Source organism: Xenopus laevis, chromosome 9_10L (genome assembly GCF_017654675.1).
Source record: "Xenopus laevis strain J_2021 chromosome 9_10L, Xenopus_laevis_v10.1, whole genome shotgun sequence".
Taxonomy (NCBI): Eukaryota; Metazoa; Chordata; class Amphibia; order Anura; family Pipidae; genus Xenopus; species Xenopus laevis.
In genome coordinates, this window is record NC_054387.1 from 67,546,431 (window position 1) to 67,569,959 (window position 23,529).

The 23,529-nt window shown below is 38.2% G+C and overlaps 1 protein-coding gene and 1 long non-coding RNA gene across 2 annotated transcripts; one reads left to right on the forward strand and one right to left on the reverse strand.

The window, feature by feature from the left end:
- Window positions 1–460: 460 nt before the first annotated feature.
- Window positions 461–23,406, reverse strand: orc4.L (origin recognition complex subunit 4 L homeolog). The gene is given in 14 exon segments (NM_001088092.1): window positions 461–728; window positions 2,218–2,285; window positions 2,591–2,686; window positions 5,197–5,305; window positions 7,959–8,045; window positions 8,764–8,937; window positions 16,797–16,948; window positions 19,635–19,683; window positions 20,734–20,819; window positions 21,260–21,335; window positions 21,926–22,016; window positions 22,599–22,669; window positions 22,904–22,979; window positions 23,390–23,406. Coding segments are annotated over 13 exon segments (1,299 nt in total). The 5' UTR covers window positions 22,961–22,979; window positions 23,390–23,406; the 3' UTR covers window positions 461–545.
- Window positions 12,599–14,763, forward strand: LOC108701319. Its single transcript, XR_001933151.2, has 3 exons — window positions 12,599–12,944; window positions 13,854–13,895; window positions 14,200–14,763. It is a non-coding gene; the product is annotated as an uncharacterized LOC108701319 (long non-coding RNA).
- Window positions 23,407–23,529: the final 123 nt, after the last annotated feature.

Genomic DNA, 23,529 nt, shown 5'->3' on the forward strand with positions numbered 1-23,529 from the left:
TACAGAAACCACTGCGTTAAGTCACAGTTCCAAGAATATCATAAGATCACGCCAATTCTCTCTCTAACTGATCTTCAAACTGGGCTTTTAGGGGCATCTCGGAGTATCCCCAAATCTTGCCCTAACTAGCTTCACAGTGAGTCCCCCTTCCTGCAGCCCTGGACTCCTCTTCAGGGGCTCCCTCCTGTCCTTTAGTAAAATAGGTTTCCTCAAATGCCTGGGGAAAATGATTCCTCTATTTGAAGCATGCTAAAGCTAAAAGGCTTCATTAAATAATGGAATGATTGTTTATATTGGCTCCTGGGGTGACACTATTGCTTCGGGGAAAGTTGCTTTTGATGTCATGAAGCCCATCAATGACCCTGCTCCCCTTCCATATAAGCACCCCAGTGATATTATTGTAACTGTTCTCCCTCCTGGCCCTAATTCTGGGCTCCTCTGCAATAAAGCCAAACAGCACTTGAACTTGAAATATTTTATTATAAAGTACAAAAAAACAATTGTGTATCTATATATCTGAACGAAATTGCCCAGATCCTTCCCCCTCAGCTGAGTGAGGACATTGCCCACTGCTTCACATCTGTAGGGCAGTTGGGGTACTTCTGAAGTGCTTCTACAATCTGAGTGTTATCCAGGAGGAGCTTCATGAGTCGGTATTCTTTCTGCGTGCGCACGGACAGACCTTCCATGGGCTTGATCAGCTCCAACTGGTGCAAGTGCTCAAACGCCTACAAGGAAGAGCAAATCGAATTCAATAAGGGACAGGATTAAAGGGACGCATGAAACTAACCGATTTGGACATCTCTGCTTTCTGTATAACCAGCGTGGGTCTAAATGCCTGCTATTAAGGATTTCTAAATCTTCATTGATAATCATTGTGCTCACAGTGAGCTCTGCCGCATTACTATATATGAGCTCAGTTGTTAGTCCTGACCTAGGCTTGTGATCAGATGCTCCACTAGGGCAGTGACTGAACGATTTCTACACGACACTTCATCAAGGGGTCGAATTTCGAATTGAAAAAAAACATTGAAATTTGAATTCAAAAAGACCAACTGAAACTAAGTCAAAGGGTTTTTTTTTTTTTTGGTCGAATAGGTCCGTATTCGGCCGAATTCGAATCGTACGAATGGAAGGAATAGCGCATTAGATTCAAAGTTTTTCCCCAAAAAAATGTTGATATTTCAAAGTCCACCAATTGACTCCAAATAGTTCTAGGAGCTCCCCCATAGGCTAAAACAGCAATTCGGCAGATTTTAGATGGCGAATGGTCAAAGTCGAATTTTTAAAGAGACAGTACATGATAAATTTCGATATTCAAATTCTTTTCGAATTCAAAACTAATTTAGACTATCCCCTAGTCAAAGTACACAAAAAATCGTTCAAAATTCGAATTTTTTTCATTCACAAATTCACCTTGACCTTTGATAAACCTGCCCCCAAGTGTCAGAACTGTATAAGGAACAATATTAATCACAATACCGTCTATTTACAGCTTCACTCCTGCTGCTTCTTAACCTCTGTTCCCAGGGCACCCAAATGAATTCTGGGAATCTGCTTTATGACTCAGAACCATTTGCAACTTTGCACCTCAATTTATCAGCTGAGAAAGGGGTTGATCAGGGTATAGAGGGGTCTATAATGCCGCACTATGCAATACAAACGCCCACCAAATTTTAAATATTTGAGACAAAAACAGGTTTCAAAACCTTTGGAAGTACAAGGAGCAATGTTTTCTACTGTTAAATATAAGTAACTTTCATTATGTTATAGAATGGCTAATCCTAAGCAACTTTTCAATTGGTCTTCATTTTCTCTTTTTATATAGTTTTTTAATTATTTGCCTTCTGGCTGTTTTTAGCTTTCAACTGGGGGTCACAAATGCTCTGTAAAGCTACAAATGTATTATTTTATGCTACTTTTTATTACTCATCTTTCAATTCAGTCCCTCTCTCTATTCATATTCCAGTCTCTTATTCAAATCAGTGCATGGTTGCTAGGGGAATTTGGGCCCTGGCAACCACATTGCTGAAATTGCAAGCTGGAGAGCTGCTGAATAAAAAGGTAAATAACTCAAAAACTGCAAATAATAAAAAATGAAAACCAGAATCACTCTCTGCATCATATTCAAAGTACATTTGAAGGTGACCAACCCCTATAACTGAGTGCATAGCCCAACAAGTCAGAACAGGTTAATATCAGATATCCCTAACTTACCTTTATTACTACGGCCTTTTCAAAGTTATAGACAGAGTGAGCTTTCCTCTGAATAAACTTCTGGAATTCTGCAAAAATAATGATAATAATAAAAAAAAAATAGTGTTAAACAGAGAGCTCAGAGGCACAGGCTGAAATAGTGTAGGTTTGATTCTCTTCATTCCCTGTGCAGCAGATTATAAACCGGATTATCAACATGACTGGCCAGGAAAAGCAATATGGCAGAGGACCAACATCTGCACTGATGCCCAAATGGACCAAGATGGGGAAGGGAAGTAGAATACACACAAGTTGCACAGCTCTATAATTATACTTAGTGCTGCTCCCGTGTGCTTGTAAAGACCAGGAATGTTCTCATTCAATTTCAAATTACCATTGTGCACCATCTGGAAATTAAACGGTTCCCCATCATAAATGTCCTGTAAGTGCTTCATGGCAATGATTAGACAGAGCTCTAGAACAGACACACCTGCAAAAAAAAAAACAAAGAATTGAACAGTGATCCCCAAGCAGTGGCTCCCCAGTAACATGTCGCTCACCGACCCATTGGATGTTGCTCCCAGTGACCTCAAAGCAGCTGCTTCTTTTTGAATTTCTGACTTGGAGGCAAATTTTGGTTCCAAAAAGATTCGGTGTACAGACAAACCGAGTCTCCTCTAGGCTTCCACAGTCCACATACTGTAGGGGCTACTAAATGGCCAATAACTGCACTTATTTTGCACCACTCAGGAACATTTTTCATGTTTGCATGACTCAATAACTCTTTTTACACTTGAATAATGCTCATGGGTAAAAAGAGGTTTGGGCCCCCTGGAATTGAACATAACATAATGCATTTCCACTATACGGCTCCATTTCCACTATACGGCTCCATTTCCACTATACGGCTCCATTTCCACTATACGGCTCCATTTCCACTATACGGCTCCATTTCCACTATACGGCTCCATTTCCACTATACGGCTCCATTTCCACTATACGGCTCCATTTCCACTATACGGCTCCATTTCCACTATACGGCTCCATTTCCACTATACAGCTACATTTCCACTATACAGCTACATTTCCTTTTGGTTAAAAAGCTGCTGTCTTTTACATACCCTAAACACTGTCAAGCAAGGATCACATCAGGCCTTGGTGACAGACCTCATCGAGAAGGTCTGTGGAATTTTATTTTATCGCCCCCCCCCCCATTCACAGTGAATAGAAATCAGAGACATAGTCTATCTAGTCCAGGGGTCCCCAACCTTTTTTACTCGTGAACAACATTTAAATGTAAAAAGAATTGGAGAGCAACACAAGCATGAAAAAGTTCCAGTGTGTGCCAAATAAGGACTGTGATTGGCTGATTGGTAGCCCCTATATGGGCTGGTAGCCTACAGGAGGTTCTGTTTGGTACTTCTGTTTTAATGCCTCCAAGCCTGGAATTAAAAAATAATCACCTGCTTTGAGGCCACTGGGAGCAACATCCAAGGGGTTGGTGAGCCACATGTTGCTCTCGAGCTACTGGTTGGGGACCACTGGTCTAATCACTTTCTTCTGTTAGTTTAGAGTTGTCCCTGGTATAAGAATGACAAAGCCCCATGACCATCAGGCATCGTAGTTTATTGTAATAGGATTATAAACCCTCCCTGTGGGGGGCAATACGAGCTTGCAGCCAGCATTCAGTGGGACAATGGCTACATAGCAAGGCTGAAACTGTAGGCTGAGCTATTGGCTTCACAGAAACTTGTGCTTTAAAAGAACAGTAAAACCAAAAAATTCAAGTAGTTTCATGGAATGACAATAAAATGTAGTGGTGCCTTTCACTGGTAAAACTAGTGTGTAAAAGGGGTTATTCACCCTTGAGTTAACTTTTAGTATGATGTAGAGAGTGATATTTTGAGACAATTTGCAATTGGTTTTCATATTTTTATTATTTGTGGTTTTTGAGTTATTTAGCTTTTTATTCTGCAGCTCTCCAGTTTGCAATTTCAGCAGTCTGGTTGCCAGGATCCAAATTGCCCCAGCAACCATGCATTGATTTGAATGAGAATATGGAATATTAATGGGGAGGGTCTGAATAGTAACAAAAAGTAGCAATAACAATATATTTGTAGCCTAACAGAGCATTTGTTTTTAGACGGGGTCAGTGACTCCCATTTGAAAGCTGGAAAGAGTCAGAAGAAGAAGGAAGATCATTCAAAAACTATTCAAAATAAATAATGAAGACCAATTGAAAAGTTGCTTAGAATTGGTCATTCTATAACTTACTAAAAGTTAACTTGAAGGTGAACCACCCCTTTAAGGTCAAGAACACAACTATAGTTTATATAAACAAGCTGCCGTGTAGCCATGGGGGCAGCCATTCAAGCACAGGAGACACAGTAGATAACAGATAAGTTCTGAAGAGTCTTATTGTATACTAGAGAGCTTATCTGTTGTACATCCTGTGCCTTTTCTCTTTTTACAGCTTTGAATGGCTGCCCCTATGGCTACACAGCAGCTTGTTTATATAAACCTATTGTAGAGTTTCTCAAGCAAACACTCCATTTTTACCAGTGCAGAACAATAGTACATGATATTTTCATTGCTTTCAAACATTTTCATTTTTTTGTGCTACTGTTCCTTAAAACTTTCAAATCTCATACCACTCCTGACATTGCTTTACATACTGTTTGCCGCAAACAGAAAATCTATACATAATTATCTTTTAATACTTTTTATTAGGCAAACACATAGGGACAATAAAATGCAAGATACATTTACATTTGAAGGGATACATGCTTTTTTTCAACAGTTATTATAACAGTTTTTTCCTGCTTTATTAGATGTTTTTTCCTATTCAATTAGAGGTTGAGATTTCCATACGTTACTACTGTTGTAGAGCCCAGTCACATGGGTACCAGGAAATGGATAATGATCCTATGTTAGCTCCCATTTTCTGGTCATTATATCATCTGTAGCATTAATGTAAAGAAACCCTACAGGCGTACTCACCGTGCAGTATATTTGCTTTTGAGTCCTGGTTTCGGAGGCGAAAGACTTCCAAGAAATCCGCGGCAGTTATATGGGGGTGAGACACATTGACACGGCAGACAGCCAGGAGCTGATAATAGAGACGTGGGTTTAAAAAAAACTGAATTTAGAGGAGAATGTTCCTGTGTCATAGGTGTTTGTTATATTACAACCATACTCCCTTTTCAAGCGCCTCTGTCTGAGATAACAGCTGTTTCCCTATAATATGTATGTATAATACCTGACTGATCAAGCCTGCAGACTCATTGGTACTTCATTTGATTTGAAAACATAAATAGAAAATGTATATCCATTTTAATAGTTACATTTCTCCAAAGAAAATTGTTGCATTAAAGCCATATGCAACATGGGCCTAGCAGTGATGTCACATGTACTTGTTTCCCATTGACTCAAGAGCTTCTGACGCATTAACGGTACTCAAAAAAGAATGACATTAAAAATGTAATTTTAGGAAGTGATAACATATTCCTAAATTTTCCCTTTAAACACACAAGGAAGGGCTGTGTAAAATGTGTCTTATCAATACTGTGCACTGGAGAGGCATAACTACCCCCCCCCCAAAATATATCTGACACTAAAATCTTTTTGTTTGTATTTGGGATTTTTATCATGCTAGAAAAAGGCTGATCAAATACAAGCTGCACCGATCTGCTACATCTACTACTGTATAAGTAAATCCAACAGGTGTCACAGTGTTGTGTGTATCTCAGCTCAGAGTTCAGAGTATATCCTGAGACTGAAGTACAGAGTGTATCCTAAGCTCGGAGTACAGAGTGTATCCTAAGCTCGGAGTACAGAGTGTATCCTAAGGTCGGAGTACAGAGTGTATCCTAAGCTCGGAGTACAGAGTGTAACCTAAGCTCGGAGTACAGAGTGTATCCTAAGCTCGGAGTACAAGAGTGTATCCTAGGATCGGAGTACAGAGTGTATCCTAAGCTCGGAGTACAGAGTGTATCCTAAGCTCGGAGTACAGAGTGTATCCTAAGCTCGGAGTACAGAGTGTATCCTAAGCTCGGAGTACAGAGTGTATCCTAAACTCGGAGTACAGAGTGTATCCTAAGCTCGGAGTACAGAGTGTATCCTAAGATCGGAGTACAGAGTGTATCCTAAGATCGGAGTACAGAGTGTATCCTAAGATCGGAGTACAGAGTGTATCCTAAGCTCAGAGTACAGAGTGTATCCTAAGCTCGGAGTACAGAGAGTATCCTGAGACTGAAGTACAGAGTGTATCCTAAGCTCAGAGTACAGAGTGTATCCTGAGACTGAAGTACAGAGTGTATCCTAAGCTCGGAGTACAGAATGTATCCTAAGCTCAGAGTACAGAGTGTATCCTGAGACTGAAGTACAGAGTGTATCCTAAGCTCGGAGTACAGAGTGTATCCTAAACTCGGAGTACAGAGTGTATCCTAAACTCGGAGTACAGAGTGTATCCTAAACTCGGAGTACAGAGTGTATCCTAAACTCGGAGTACAGAGTGTATCCTAAGCTCGGAGTACAGAGTGTATCCTAAGCTCGGAGTACAGAGTGTATCCTAAGCTCGGAGTACAGAGTGTATCCTAAGCTCGGAGTACAGAGTGTATCCTAAGCTCGGAGTACAGAGTGTATCCTAAGCTCGGAGTACAGAGTGTATCCTAAGCTCGGAGTACAGAGTGTATCCTAAGCTCGTGAGTACAGAGTGTATCCTAAGCTCGGAGTACAGAGTGTATCCTAAGCTCGGAGTACAGAGTGTATCCTAAACTCGGAGTACAGAGTGTATCCTAAACTCGGAGTACAGAGTGTATCCTAAGCTCGGAGTACAGAGTGTATCCTAAGCTCGGAGTACAGAGTGTATCCTAAGCTCGGAGTACAGAGTGTATCCTAAACTCGGAGTACAGAGTGTATCCTAAGCTCGGAGTACAGAGTGTATCCTAAGCTCGGAGTACAGAGTGTATCCTAAGCTCGGAGTACAGAGTGTATCCTAAGCTCGTGAGTACAGAGTGTATCCTAAGCTCGGAGTACAGAGTGTATCCTAAGCTCGGAGTACAGAGTGTATCCTAAGCTCGGAGTACAGAGTGTATCCTAAGCTCAGAGTACAGAGTGTATCCTAAACTCAGAGTACAGAGTGTATCCTAAGCTCAGAGTACAGAGTGTATCCTAAACTCGGAGTACAGAGTGTATCCTAAGCTCGGAGTACAGAGTGTATCCTAAGCTCAGAGTGTATCCTGAGACTGAAGTACAGAGTGTATCCTAAGCTCAGAGTACAGAGTGTATTCTAAACTCGGAGTACAGAGTGTATCCTAAGATCGGAGTACAGAGTGTATCCTAAGCTCGGAGTACAGAGTGTATCCCAAGCTCGGAGTACAGAGTGTATCCTAAGCTCGGAGTACAGAGTGTATCCTAAGCTCAGAGTACAGAGTGTATCCTAAGTTCGGAGTACAGAGTGTATCCTAAACTCAGAGTACAGAGTGTATCCTGAGACTGGAGTACACATTGTATCCTAAATTCAGAGTTCAGAGTGTATCCTGAGAGAGGAGTATAGAGTATATCCTGAGACTGAAGTACAGAGTGTATCCTAAGCTCAGAGTTCAGAGTGTATCCTAAACTCAGAGTCCAGAGTGTATCCTAAACTCAGAGTCCAGAGTGTATCCTAAGCTCAGAGTCCAGATTGTATCCCGAGGCTGGAGTACACAGTTGTAATAATTTATGTTGTTGTGACTGAATGGAAAACAAAATAAAATACAAACCATGAGCATATGTAAGGAGCGCACATCTTTGCTGGCATTGTACTGTTTTTGAAGAACATCTTCCACCAGCTTACTTTCTACAAGACTCTGAAAAAGAAAGAAATAGAAATTTGCTCTGTGCCATCAGGATAAACAAACACCCTTTTTTCTCACCATTATGGCCCCTTAGAGGAATTGTGGACACCAAAGTGCCGGTTACTGGTAAATATCCTGCCAGTCTCACTAGAGAGATGCTCACTAGACAGCAAGTCATTGTTTGGGGGGTCCAATCCAATCATATACATCCATGGAGCACCAGTCGGATTAAAACATCTTTTTATTAAAAAATATTAAAAGTCAAAAGGCACACAATAGTTAACACTAGGGATGCACCGAATCCAAGATTCGGCCTTTTTCAGCAGGATTCGGCCGAATCCTTCTGCCCAGCCGAACCGAATCCTAATTTGCATATGAAAATTAGGGGCGGGAGGGAAATCTTGTGACTTTTTGTCAGAAAACAAGGAAGTAAAAAATGTTTTCCCCTTCCCACCCCTAATTTGCATATGCAAATTAGGGTTCAGATTCTGTATTTGGCCGAATCTTTCACGATGGATTCGGCCGAATCCAAAATAGTGGATTCGGTGCATCCCTAGTTAACACGCTTGACGTGTTTCGTGATCGCAGCCACTTTGTCAAAAGCCGTGAGGGGGTGTGTGTCATGATACAGGACTAATACAAGGCAAGGGTAAAAATATAACGTGTATTGTAATAAATGGGGGTACATATTTGATGACAAGTGAGCGGAGAGGATGATTTGTTATTGTACCTTAATGCTCTCGTTCCATTTCTCAGCAAACTGGGAGTCTGGGAAAGACGCAGGCAGAGAAAGTTTCTCTTGAAATATTTGCAGGTACTGGGAGAAGCTGAAGGAATTGAGCAGATGGATCTGTCTGTGGGAGAACCGAGATTTCACCCTTTTCTCTAGAAGTTCCATAACGTCCTGCAACATGATCATGCTTAGTGTCTGGGCACGGTCACAGATAAAACTGATATTTCAGCTAATACACTAGCAGTGATGCCCCAAACTCTGTTCATGGACAAGTAACCTCCAATAAATTAAATCATTCATTTGACCAAATACGGAAAACTTTTGATCAGTATTAGTCATCAGTATACTTCATTCAGCACTGCAGAATATGTTGGCCCTAAATACTTATCAAAAATAAAATACATTTCTTTTGGTGCACTTTAATTTCCGGATTGTAGCAGCCCTTTAACCAGAAGGATATTAGAAGCTGCATTGGAGCTCTGCTGTGGCCCTTTAAATGCACATGCAGTTCTACAACTGCATTCTGATCACTTTGGTATGGTTTTATCATGTTATATTGCAAACCAACATATTTAAGGGGAGGGTTCACCTTTAAGTTAACTTTTGGCCAATTCTAAGCAGTTTTTCAATTGGTTTCTTATTCATTTTTCATAGAAGAAAAAGTCAAATTAAAAACTGACTTTTTTCCAGCTTTCAAAGGTGAACAACCCCTTTAACTTTTTATACCTCTATCACTGTCACTGCTTGAGCACCGGATATGTTTGAGCATTGACCATGTTCCTGAGCATCCCAACCTTGAGACTTGCATTAATCCAGTTAGAGACAGACATAACGCTACTCAACCCCCCGCCCGCATGTTGAAAAGTTCTCATTGGGTTGTTTCACAGACATCTGGAGAAGAAAAAACCTGGATTCTAAGATATGTTCACGTTTCTCTTCCACTCAACACTATAGGGGTTATTTACAAACGTGAAAGCCTTCAGGCTGAAATGATTGTGCCCAGAATTGGAGTGCAAGACCTGCAGCAGAGATCGTTCCATACCCATTTCCATTAGTAGATCTGATAACGAGTTTTCATTTTGGAGAAAGCGATTAAAATAGTCCTAAGTAATGTATGTCCAAGGGATGTAATGTATTCTTTTTACCAAAATGAATAGTATGGATTAATTCATGTGATTAAAACTGTAAGCTTTGCAAATTGATTGTATGCTTTTGCAAACAGGATATGGTTTTAATCTGTAAGCCTAATGTGTTACCTCATTGCAGTTTGTATAAATATAAAACAAACAATAGGATATACAGTAGATCAGTGGAGTAGAGCCCCACCCTTCCATCAGTTTAGCTGAACAAGAATGTTTTCAGACTACTGTCCTGTACCACAGCCCTGACACTTTGGGCGGAATTCGCAAAAGTGGAGAGAGACCATTTTTGGAGTAAAAGTGGTGGTAAACTGGAGTAAAATACTTTCTCCATATTCACAAACAGAAATCCGACTAAATTTTGACTCAACCGCCACTTTTAGTTTTTTAGAGAAAGGAAGACAGTTTTAGTGACACTTTTATGAATTTGTCTTTCAAACTACATTTTAAATGACATTTTCTCCTGACATTTTAAAAATGGAGTAAAACTCAGTGTAACTATTCACCATGTGTAAGATCAATTCTAATATAATCTGCTCTGTTTTGGTTCACTCAATCTTCATTTCATACCTCTTGTAGTTGCCCCATTGGGGAATTATTAGCAGATTAATAAGGATTAGCATTTTAGGGCAGAGAAACACGCTGCTATTTCGGGAGATTAGTCGCCCAGCGACAAATCGCTTCTTCTTCGGGCGACTAATCTCCCTGAACTGCCTCCCCGCTGGCTAGAATGTAAATCGCCGGCAGGATGGCACTCGTAACGATTCGTTATCCGAAGTCGCCTCACGAGGAAACTTTGTGGTGACTTCGGAAAGCCGAAGCAATCTGATTGCCACCCCCCGGCGTTTCACATTCTAGCCAGCGGGGAGGCAGTTCAGGGAGATTAGTCGCTTGAAGAATAATCGATTTGTCGCTGGGTGACTAATCTCCAGAAATAGCAGCGTGTTTCTCTGACCTTCTAGTCAGGGCACAAGTTTCTGTGTAAACCTATATAGGTGTAAAAGCCTCATTAACAAAACAAGTAAAAAACACTGATTAAATTTAAAAAAAACGTGTATTTTATACCATTTTATGTGTAAAAGGTTTTTAACTCACACTTGCATACTAGTTTTATCTTAATGAATGAGGCAGAATTAGCAATTTTAGTGAATATACCAAATAAATCTAAAGGAAAAGAAAAGCTTCCCAGCCATTTTTTTTAAGTTTTAGCAGCAATTAGACACTTGACTTAAGTCAATTATTACTATTGTACAGCCTATGACCAAAACCAGCAACATTTGAGTATCAATTTGTAATTTATTAATACTAGGTTAGACAATCTGTAGAAGTGATCTGAATATCTGACATTGAGTATGGAAACTCTAAATTGGGTGTTGATTCACAGAATAATAATAATCTCCCTGTGGGACACTGGGAGAAACCCCAGACCTGCTACCTACCCTGCGGGGAGTTTAGAGTGGTGTGGTGTTAGCATTTTTAGCAGTTAGCTTTTTTAATAATAAATAAGGTGAAATAGTGGATTCTAGTTTGGTCAGACTTTGTAATTTTGAAAAAATCTGATAAATTTGGGTTTTGATAACTAACCCCCTATGAGTTGACTTTATTGTACACACACACACACAGATATACAGAGACTTAAGCAGACTGAGTTTTGCGGCTATTTTATGGTTAAAGGGATACTGTCATGGGAAAAACACATCAGTTAATAGTGCTGCTCCAGCGGAATTCTGCACTGAAATCCATTTCTCAAAAGAGCAAACAGATTTTTTTATATTCAATTTTTAAATCTGACATGGGGCTAGACATTTTGACAATTTCCCAGCTGCCCCTGGTCATGTGGAGTCTATGGGAGCTTTCTGGATAACGAGTTTCCGGATAACGGATCCCATAAATGTATATATACTATATATATATATATATATATATATATATATATATATATATATATATATATATATATATATATATATATATATATATATATATATATATTATGTCGGTACAGTGAACGCACTCCTCCCGGATTCAATTCTGTCGATGGTGGCACGTTGGTCAAAGCTTAATGTTATAATCCAGTAAATGGACCCGCACTCGTTCATATTAGTGAAATAAATGTACTTTATTCACAAGTTAATTTCCATATATTGCACTATATATATATATATATATATATATATATATATATATATATATATATATATATATATATATATATATATATAAATAATAAATAGTTTCGTTGAGTTTTGTGAAAGGCATTCTGTTCTGTTTATCAGCTGGTACATTTCCAGATTTTATTGAGTGGTATTAGGATCTATTCAATATTTGGTTTTTCTTAAATAAAGATTTTTTTTTTTAACAAACCTTATTTTTACCCTTTCTTTTTTTTTAAAATCAGAAACTGAAACGTCGGCCTATAATCTTGTTATGGAGTCCAGCACTTTGGTTATTCAGACCACTACACCTGGTGAGCCTTTATATATTACTTGCTTTTGGACTTTAGATTTTTATTTAAAATGAGAAAGTTGTTTGGAGAATTCCCTCATTGCATAAATAGGCTCTGTTCTCACCTCCTGTTGTTAAACTCTGCAGTTTCCTTGCCCCACAGAGAGTCCTATACAAGTGTCATTTCTCATAGGGGTTTGAGAGACTGGATGATCTTGTGGGGCATTTAGCTTCGGAAGAGGGTTATTTCTCTAGGGTTTTCAACATCTATTTTTCAAATGGGTCCAAATATAGTGACTGAAGTTCTACTGACTTATGCATTCTCTCTTTCTACAGATGAATGGCCTCTCATTGGGAAAATAGTCCTTGCAATAATTTTACTCTTGGGTGTAGCAGCCTTCATACTCCTCCTCCATGGTGTTTGGTGAGTATGTCATTAACTAAATTGCGTGTTGTATTACAATGGAATCTCAGGGAACATAGGGTTTGATTGGTCTCACCATTTCTATCATCTTCTGTTTAACAGGCAAGTGATAAAAAGCCAGAAAGAAGAGGAAGAGTGGCAGGAGAAGCTACAGAGCACAACAATTAACTGTAAGTTAAAACACAGGGGTTTTTATATATAGAAAAGTCTCCCTTTATGCGGAAGGTGTTCATATATTGTGCATGATGGGAATAGCAGTAAATTATTTTTAAGTTAGTTTACATTACTTTTTTGAAATAACATAATGAATATATAGTAGTTATTGATCTAATCGTATTTGGTCCTGATGGATCTGGCTATATTTTTACTAGTAATTATCCTTTTTTCAACATATATATATATATCTATATCTATATCTCTATCTATCTATCTATCTATCTATATATATATATATATATATATATATATATATATATATATATAAATATATATATCTATATATAAATCATTATTTCTTAACATGAACTAATTCCTCCAAAAACCTGTTATGCAGGGCCAGATTTCAGCCTTGGGCTAGAGCACTGGGGATTACACGTACAGCACTACGAGTTCCCAGTTTTCTTTAGAATGCGACTGGCGCTCACTAAAATCTTGTTGCCCTAGGTCCGGGCCTTTATGGCCTCGACACTCCAGGCCGACCATTATGCTTAGAGTGAATACACAGGCGCTGCTGGAAGTAACAGTTCCTTTAATATCCAATCAACTCAGGCCTTGCCATGAGCCGTGTAATTATAATGGGCCGTTTACATTCACATGAACCCCCATGAAAGGCAGGTTTAATGTTGGTAAAAAAAGTGGCGTCTTAACACTGATTGTTCTGGTTATAATATTTATCTTAATATAGAAAATTCCACGAGAATAAAAAACCAATTGCAAAAATTATTTTTTCTAGTATGAAAGACAAGTAGTGCTTGAACTTAATGCCCATAAGGACATAATGTTCCCTGTAAACTCTTAAATATACTGTATACTGGTCTCAATATAGGAAAAAAACGTAAACTTTTTTTTTTTAATTGCAGTGGAATCTCCTGACGAGAAACATACCGTCATCTATGTGCCTGGTAAATATTTTCTTCTGATTATCTATAATACTGTGCATGAGCTCATACCATATTTTAAAGTAATGAGGAAATGTCTTTTATTATGTTCTCCGGTAATAATACTTCAAAAGGGGGTGAGGACAATATCAGCTGCAAGTATATAAAATATATGTGAGTGGGCACTAAAGGTTAACTTATATTCATAAGAATATATATGTCTGCATAGAGGACTATCCACAAAGTAGCCATGCCTACACAAGATGGTACAATATTGCTGATTAATACCAGGAACAGTTTTTTGACCAAGTGATATTTTATATTTTAGGACTGGTTGATTTACCTAAAACCGCAAATACTGAAATAATAGCAGAAGCGGTTAAGGCTGGGGAAAAGATACCTCAAAGCGATGAAAAAGAAAATAATCCCAGTCCTGTGAATATTGAAGTGTCACACGAACAGATTACTGAGCCGCAGGTCACTGAGCCAAAGGAGGGGCTTCAAGTAAAAGATGCTGTTGGCACCATAAAAGGAAAGAAAAAGAAACGTCGACTTTTCTCTTTTTCAAAGAAAAAAGTTAAAGAAGCTGATGAAAAGCAAAAGAATGCAGAGGAAAAAAAATGTCCTGATGTAAAAGACAATGATGTTGAAATAGATCTAGAGAAAGGAAAAGTAGATGAAGTTGAAGATAAGAAGAAGAAGAAAAGATGGCGATTTTTTGATTTTTTTTAACAAAAAAGCAAAAAAAGAAAACGGAACAGAAAAGTTAGAGGTCTAAAGGATATGGCACATGGCAATTTGTATTCCTTATTTCTTTCCAAGTTTGTAATAATGTGGACAACATGAAATAAAAAATAACATTTATAAAAAAATCCACCGAGTTTGATTTTGTATTTAGGCTGATCTGTGTCTGGAATGGGAATTTAACCAGTTTCTCTCAAACCCAATATGACAACTAACATTGCTCTTGGGTAGTGATCTCCAAAGCACAATCCCCTGGGTAGTTTTCAGTCTTAAAGATGTAAATAAAGATGAATTTCCATATCTGCTCCCCATTTGTTATGGTAATGCCAAACTATCTATCTTGGAATGTTATGCTAATGCTAAAGATAAGATAATAAAACATATTTCTGATACAAATCCCTATATTATGCAAAATAGCATTTTTTGTATTTAGACCCTTATATCTTGTTACAGAAGTGGAATTACACAAATATGTAGGCAGATTTAGAAAGCTTAGGTTATACTAAAAGAAGGATGTATAATTTTCCTAGGTGAAATAAACCCCTCCCCGGAAATCGCAATTTAATGTCTGACTGACAGGTTTAGTAAGAGCTAAAGACAAATTCATAACAAATGCCATTAAAATGTTGTGCAAAAGACAACATCTGAAAACAGTCTGTTTAAAAGAGAAATTCACAAAAGTGGAGATAGAGGTTTGTGAATGTGGAGTGAAATCTGACATTTTTATCTCCACTTTTATTTTGTCTCAATACCACCACTTTTGTAAATTCCCCCCAAAGAGTCCCCACCAGAGAAACACATAGGGGGAATTCACAAAAGTGATGATATTGAGACAAAATAAAAGTGGAGATAAAAGTGTCGGATTTCCCACCAAATTCACCAAAATCGCCACTTTTGTGAATTTGTCTTTTAAACAGACAGTTTTTATTTTACCTAGGAAAATTATGCATCATTTTTTTTCAAGATATCCTGGGCTTTCTAAATCTGCCTAAATGTTTCTGTAATTCCACTTCTGTAACAAGATATAAGTGTCTAAATAAAAGAAATGCTATTTTCCATAATATAGGGATTTGTATAAGAAATATGTTATTTATTATCTTTGTTATCTATGTTAATTTATTATCTTTGGTCAAGGTTCTAATTGCTGCTAAAACTAAAAAAATGGCTGGGAGGTTTTACTTTTCCTTTAGATAATATATTCACTCAATATTGCCTCATTCATAAAGCTAAAACTAGTAAAATAAGTGCAAGAAACTTTTTACATATAAAATACACTTGTTTTGTTTAATGAGTGTTTTACTTGTTTTGTTAATGAGGCTTTTTTACCTATAGGGTTAGACACAAACTTGTGCCCTGAATATAAAATGTTAATCCCTATTAATATGATAATTCCCCAATGGGACACCTACAAGAGGTGTGAAATGAAGATTGGCTGAACCAAAGAAGAGCAGATTATATTAAAATTCTGACACATGAGGAAGTGTTATACTGAGTTTTACTCCATTTTTAAAATGTCGGGAGGAAATGTAGTTTATAAGTTGTTTTTGCACCATTTTTTTATCGTTTGAGAGACAAATTCATAAAAGTGTCTGTAAACTTTCTTTCACTTAAATATGTAAATTGGCGGTTGAGTCGCAATTTAGACGTATTTCTGTTTGTGAATATGGAGAAAGTATTTTACTTTAGTTTTACTCCAAAAATGGTCTCTCTCTACTTTTGTGAGTTCCCCCCTTTGATTTGCAGCCTTCGCCAAAGGTTTGAATCTTTTCACCTAGTAATCATATACAATATATAGTGAATAAAGTACCCCGTCTTGTAAAATATAAGTATATTTTAAGTTATTGAGAAGTTCCATGACCATCGGCTTTGTGATTTTATACAGACCATGGAACTCAGAGGTGACTTTTAATATCCTCATATTTTGCAACAGGGGGTATGTTATTTATTACAATACACAAGTTTCAGTGACTCATGTGACAGAAATGACATCACTAAACTCAGATTATAACCAATGACATCGCTAAGTGCCATTTTTAAGGATATAATTTACAGGCTATAAATGGCTTGTGTATTATAACAATATATAAAATGTTATGCTTACAATCAAATTATAATATCTAAAAGTCTATACTCCCCAGATAGAACTAAACAATGGATTGGCAAGGAAATCACAAGACTCACCAGGCGGCATGTTAGTCCAATTACTGCAACAGGTGTTTGGGCCGACTGAGCAATATCGAAAAGATTATAAAGCAGAGTCTGATTCTTGTGATGGGCAAATAAGTCAAATTCATCCAAAACAAACAGCACTGGACAGCTACTTTTCCGATCACCTGAAATAAGAATTCAAGTGGTTTGAGGCAATTTTCAACAGGGCCAAACCAATGAGCAAAATATTCCACTAAAAAAATGTGACCCATAATATTAGTTGTTTTTTTTTTCGAACATATTTTTATTGATTTCCGACATTAAAACAAAGGAAAACAATAGAAGCAATATTGAAGAGCATTCAGCTTGTACAGGCCAAATAGACAACAACTTACATGCCAGTAACATCAATGATCAGTAGTAACATCAGTCTGAAGGCTTAAAAGAAGGGTATGCAATGATAAAGCAGGGGGATGATACAAAGTTACTTTGTGTTACAGCCACTTTAGTAGTCCTGAGTCATAAGTTAAGGAATGGGTGGTAGTCATGTAAGTCATGGGAGTTCATCCCACTGAAGTTTGCCTTATATAGCTAGACCCGCTTCTTCAGGCAATAAACATAGGAGTTACAGCATCTGGCAGTAGTATACACACTTAGCGCCTCTGTGTGTATACTACTGCCAGATGCTGTAACTCCTATGTTTATTGCCTGAAGAAGCGGGTCTGAGCTCGTGAAACGCGATGTACTGATTGGAGTTCGTTAATACATTTTGACTGCTTAATTACAGTCGTTTTGTGTCTGCTTGGAGGAGGTAAGTCCACTACTGCCTCCTCTGTTTACCAGGTTTTTGTTTTTTAACTCGTTTATATCCTTTTATTCTTTTGGCGCCTCTGTTCTTTTTATACAGTACTAAGTCCACCCTGGGTGGAGGGTTGATACCCTTTTTCTATCTACAGAGAGCGACTACTTAATCCTGAGTGGGGTCAGGACAATCTCCCCACCGGCCTTTACAGTGGTTGCCTATTGGTAACCCTGGTTTGTGAGTATATGTTATCTACTCTTATTTCATTATCCCTTACCAATACATATTACACTATTGGGGCTCTTGGTGTTCTTTTTGTTTATCTCTTTATATAGCTAGAAGTTAGAGTTATGCCAAAGTACTTAATGTGGGATGTTAGAGCAAGAGCTTCAGATTGACCATTTTTTTTTTAACCTGACAGATGGCCATATGTCTGCAGAACGTTATGTAGCATGGGTAATGAAATGTGAGGGTTACGGAGAGTCATCAATACATCATCTGCGAAGAGTGAGATTCTGTAAGTCCCATTACTAACGGGGATACCCTTGATGTCAAGATGGTCCTGTATTTTAGCAGCTAGGGGTTCAATACTTAGTGCATACAGTAAAGGCGACAATGGGCGCCCCTGTCTTGTGCCATTTTGAATATGTATCAGGTTCCTTGTGTCACCATTCATTTTCAGATATGCCTTTGGATTTGAATACAACAAGTGAATAGCTTGTAGAAAAGGTCCTTTAAAGACAAATTGTTGAAGGAGTGTATGCCCCTATCTAGTCTATCAAAGGCTTTTTCAACATCCATTCTGAGGACTACCAAGGGGATACCTTAAATTCAGATTATGTTAATTAGGTCTATTGTTCTATGGTATTATTGCCAATTTGCCTGCTAGAGACAAAACCTACTTGGTCTGCGTTGATTAAACGGGGCAAGATTGGGGTTAATCTGTTTGCCAGAAGTTTGGTAAAAATTTTTAGCCCTTAAGGAGTGCTATAGGCCTGTAGTTGCAACATTGCGTAAGGTCTTTCCCTGGCTTAGGCAAAAAACAGTTAAGTAGGAGGAAAGCATAGATTGTGGGATGGGTTCTATAACTTGCAGAAAGTTGTTAAAAAGATGTGCTAATATTAGGGAGAGCTATTCTTTGTAGATCTCATCGTACAAGTTTGAGAACCTGTCGGGTCCTGTGGATTTGTAAAGAGAGATAGACTTCAATGTGTATAAAGCTGGCCATAGACGCAAAGATCTCACCGTACGAATCGAGGATTCGTACGATTTTCAGAGAATGTGGGCAGGTTATAGCTTCGTAGCAATTGCTTCAATTGTGAAAGATTTCTATCTGGTGGATATAGATTCTGCGGGGGAAGGTTATATAGTGACGTATAATACGAGTGGAACGTATCAGAGATCTGTCAAGGGTTTTGTGGTGTGGCTTTGCCATCTGTGATGTGTATAGTTAGAATTTGAGATTGCCTGGTACAATATTGGTTCACTTATCTAGTGTGGGCTTTATTGCTTTTAGTCCAGATTTTGTTTTTTCTGCATTATGAATGGTCATTTGTTTGAATGTGTTAAAAGCTTGAAATTCCTGGGTATCCTGAAGCATATGGGGGGTAGGCTGGGATTGGTATGATGCCTCAAAGACCCTCAATTTAGTTTCTATAGTGTAGATCTCTTGTGCTTTATGCTTCTTGTTAGCTGTGGGGAGTGAGATGATGTGACCTCTTACGGTTGCCTTATGGGCTTCCCGGATTGAGTATTTAGACTGGATAGACCCTTTATTAAAGTCAAAATACATAATATTAACTTTTAAAGATAATCCCAGACTCTTTTAATCTTTATTCAACATGTGACGACAAAAACCTGCATGATTTTTCACTCTAACAACCTCCAGAGCACCAGATAAAGCCCTTTATATACAAATGATGTGAGTAGCACGGATGGTTTTCAGTGTTTACAGCTTTTGGAGAGACACTAGAGGTTTTATTTTGAAATCAGTTGGGTGATTATCAGCTGAAAATCCAAACTATGGTATCAATATTATTGTCCCTAGAATGCAATAACTGCATACTTACCTGTTTTTAATGCTTCAAGAAGGAAAGACAAGTTTTCAGCAAAACTTCCCTGTAAAGAAACATATGCTGTAGACATTTAGGAGGTAAATAGAAAGGATGTAATCAGTGAGTGGAGCATTACTTTCATGGGTACACATGTTGTTTTCAAAGTACATTTAGTAATAATTTAAACTGCAGCATCAGGAAAGTCATTTCTGGCTTCCCATGTTCCCTTCAGCTTTCTGAACAGGTTTTGAGAAGCTGCTCTCTAATCTCCCTAATGATGGACTTGGTTGTACTTGCCTTCACACTGACTCATTATGGGAGTGGCAGGGGTAAGCTAAATGCCAAAATGACCAATGAGCAGAAATGGCGTAATGAAAATTATTTTCACTTTCTACAGTTAATTTCAGGATGAAGCCCCATAAAATACCTGCATTCATATTCTGCAGTTACAAATATTAGCTGCACTGGAAATTTTGTAGATTCAAAGCAGTTTGAATGCTTGCTGGAGTTTGACAGAGGAGACGATTCAGATCACATAAAAGTGAAGAAACTCCAACTTAAAGGGATTGTTCGCCTTTCAGTTAACTTTTAGTATGTTATAGAATGGCCAATTCCAAGAAACTTATCATTTGGTCTTCATTATCTTTTTTTTTTTTGTTTTTTAATTATTTGCCTCATGACTCTTTTTAGATTTTGAATGAGGGTCAATGACCCCATCTAAAAACAATTGTTTTAGAGCATTTCACTCTTAATTTAGCTACAGAGTAAAATCATATAAAGAAAATTGATGTGAACAAATTAATATACAGGGGTGCGGGCAGCCAGCCAGTCATGTCACCTTTTGATAATGGCACAAAAATGCAGGTTGTTTGGTTATGGTGATAATCTCAATCTGGCACACTTGCTGATGATTCACATTGACTGGAAAAGATTCACAAATTGTCTCTGTATTTCATCATCAAGAAAAATTGCAGGAACGAACTACAGATAAATCACAGTGACATCACACAGTTATACTGCCCATTACAGCCATGATGAATACTTATTTGGACACAGAAAAAGCTCAATGCCTTCTTCAGTTTTGGAAGTAGAATTTTAAAAACCCTATACTTACAAAAACTCTGTCCCCAACGACATTTTCTAAATGTAGCTGTCTGGTAATCTCTTTGAGAGCAATCTTATCAGTAGTTTGTAACAGACCTTTAAAAAAAAAAAAAAGAAAAAACTAGGAGAAAAAAAAACATATTACATTTAAAGACTGCCCCATATTCCAAGTACATTTACCCATAAAAATAACAAATGAGTCCTACAACCACTTTAGGATTGATTAAATTAGTTGTATGCTCCCAATGCATGGGGGGGGGATCCTGTAAGCTGCCACAGACTGGTACTTTTTATTTGAGCCTTTGTGTACCAGAAACTTATTTTAAATCTCAACAGACATGATGCATCTTGTATCAGGTGTAAGAAGGCACAGCTTATTTGGCCAGTTCTGTATTGCAACACGTTTTTAGCATTCGCCCATACTACCCATGTATTGTTTACAACCATGAAGGTAGAAAAAAACAAATATGAAAGGTTGACATAAAAGTCAACCAGTGTCAGAAACAGCCATAAAGTTCTTCCTTGGTAGAACAAACCATTTAGATTAACTTGCAGTGCAGTCTCCTTCATCTGCTTCATTCCAAATATGTCTTCTAAAGCTCCTTTTAGCAACTGGAAAATAACAGCAAATTGTTTACTTGATAAGGAGATAAAGGACTACAGCAACCATTGTCATGAGAAAATACAATTAAAGCAACAACACAATATAAGAAACATTTCCTGTCATAGCAGTTATTTATATCCACTAGTTATTGAAATGTTTTTATATGAAATCTTTCTGATTGTACACTCTGTTGTCGTTAAATAGGAATTTAGATTCAACTGCTGGAAATCCACTCCCAACCCATAAGCCTGGATATATGGATATATATATGGTACAGAAATGGAACAGAGTTGAATATTTCAATTTAATTATTTTTAACTCAACTATAGCTTACACACGCACAGTTGCCCCTTAGTTTATGCAGCCCCATATCCTCCCCACCCTGCCATTCTTCACTGCTGTAAGTATTATAAGGGTATTTAACCCAGTGTCAAGAATATTTTAACTGGCCCTGGCGTAGTCTGCAGACTGCATTTACTGCTAGTAAAATATTTTTATAATGAAATGTGTCTGCCTTAATATTTAAATAGTAAAACATTTTATACACCAACTGTACTATTTGACTCTTTTTGAATTTGCAAAAATAATGAAACCTTACCATGCTCTTTCCTGATCCCCTAGGGCCAATAATCAGGGCCGAGTTACTTTCACCATGAATCACGGTTCTTTTCAGGAGTTCAACCAAATGCCTGAAGGAAAAGGAGTTGTATAGATGATGCAGCTAAAATATGCAGAGGACATTCCAACAACGAGAGAGAGAAATGTGTCCTGGGACTATCAGCACACCCGCACAGTCCATAGGTCCACCTACCTCGGGTCAAATCAATTATCAATAAATCCAAACTTGCAGTAGCACTCTGATCCAAAATTGTTAGTGCAAAAAGTGCTTTATTCTGGTCAGAATTAATGTCTATACTTGAGCCAATAAAGCACTTTTTGCACTAACAATTTTGGATCAGAGTGCTACGGCAAATTTTGTTTCGGGCAGGCCCAGGTATTTGCAGGAAGCATAGTAATACTCACAAATGAGTTTAGGTGCCTATACACAGGCTACCATATTGGCTAAACACAACCGGATCAGGTTCAATGACACACATATCTGTATACCAAGGTTAGTCCATTGATCCAGCGCACCTTACAATAATAAAAGCAAATGCCCAACAGGATCAGTGACTTCCATTCTTTGTGATCTAGGTTTCAAATAATAATTTGTTTAGTTATCAAAAACACCCCTCCCCACCCCCAGTTTATTAACACTGCATTACGCTTACTTGTGCTGAGAATCTACTCCAAACGGTTTGCCGTGATGCTGAAAAAGCCTTTGCCTTAAAATTCCATGAACCTATAGATATATGAAAGCAGCTGTTAAAGAAAGGAATCATGTAATGAGAGCAGTATTTAACTGGCACATGAGCTCTCACTAGAAGAGCCACAGTCACAGCGTCTGCTCCCTGATAGTTACTATGCAGTTGTTTCTAGCCTGAACCACCGCCATACTTTCAAATATACATACAATCATCATATTGGCAACATCTATGAAACAAAATGCATGTTAGAAACAGACTGAAGGAGTTACCTTTGAGATGCATTCTCCTACCGGGAGACAAAGCTCCTTTGACTTTCGTTTGCTCATGAAATCACAGACTTATTCCCTTTCAAGAACCAAAGAGAGAAATATTATTGCTAACAGGAAACAAGTGTAAAATAAACAGCGGCGTTCAGTGGTAAATAGCATAAAGAAGCATGCTACAAAGAAACAACCAGCCCAGCATCTAAATTAAAGGGGAAGCAAAGCCATAAAGAGAGGAGTTCTGCAGTGGGTGCAGGGTTGTGTGCGTATCCAGAAAATGAGCAGGGGAATGATTCTATGAATGTATCAAATCACAAACAAAAAGGAATCTGCAGAACTCACACATAATGACATGTGATTCAGGCTGATATATATACAGTGCTCTCAACTTCATATATGGCCAAAGAGCATTGGGATATAAGCGGTGTGTCTCCGAGTGGCTACCTCCTCTCCCCCGTGCCCCCCGTGCCCCCCGTGCCCCCCGTTACCTACCTGTCTATCTAGTCTCGCCCTGCGCTCAGGTTTAACCTTTCCACGTGACTGTCACTAGTATTATTCCCGCCCCTCCTGCCGTTCCCTTGGTGACCACACTCCAAAACTAGTACTTCCTTCTCGTCCTCACTTCCGGGTAC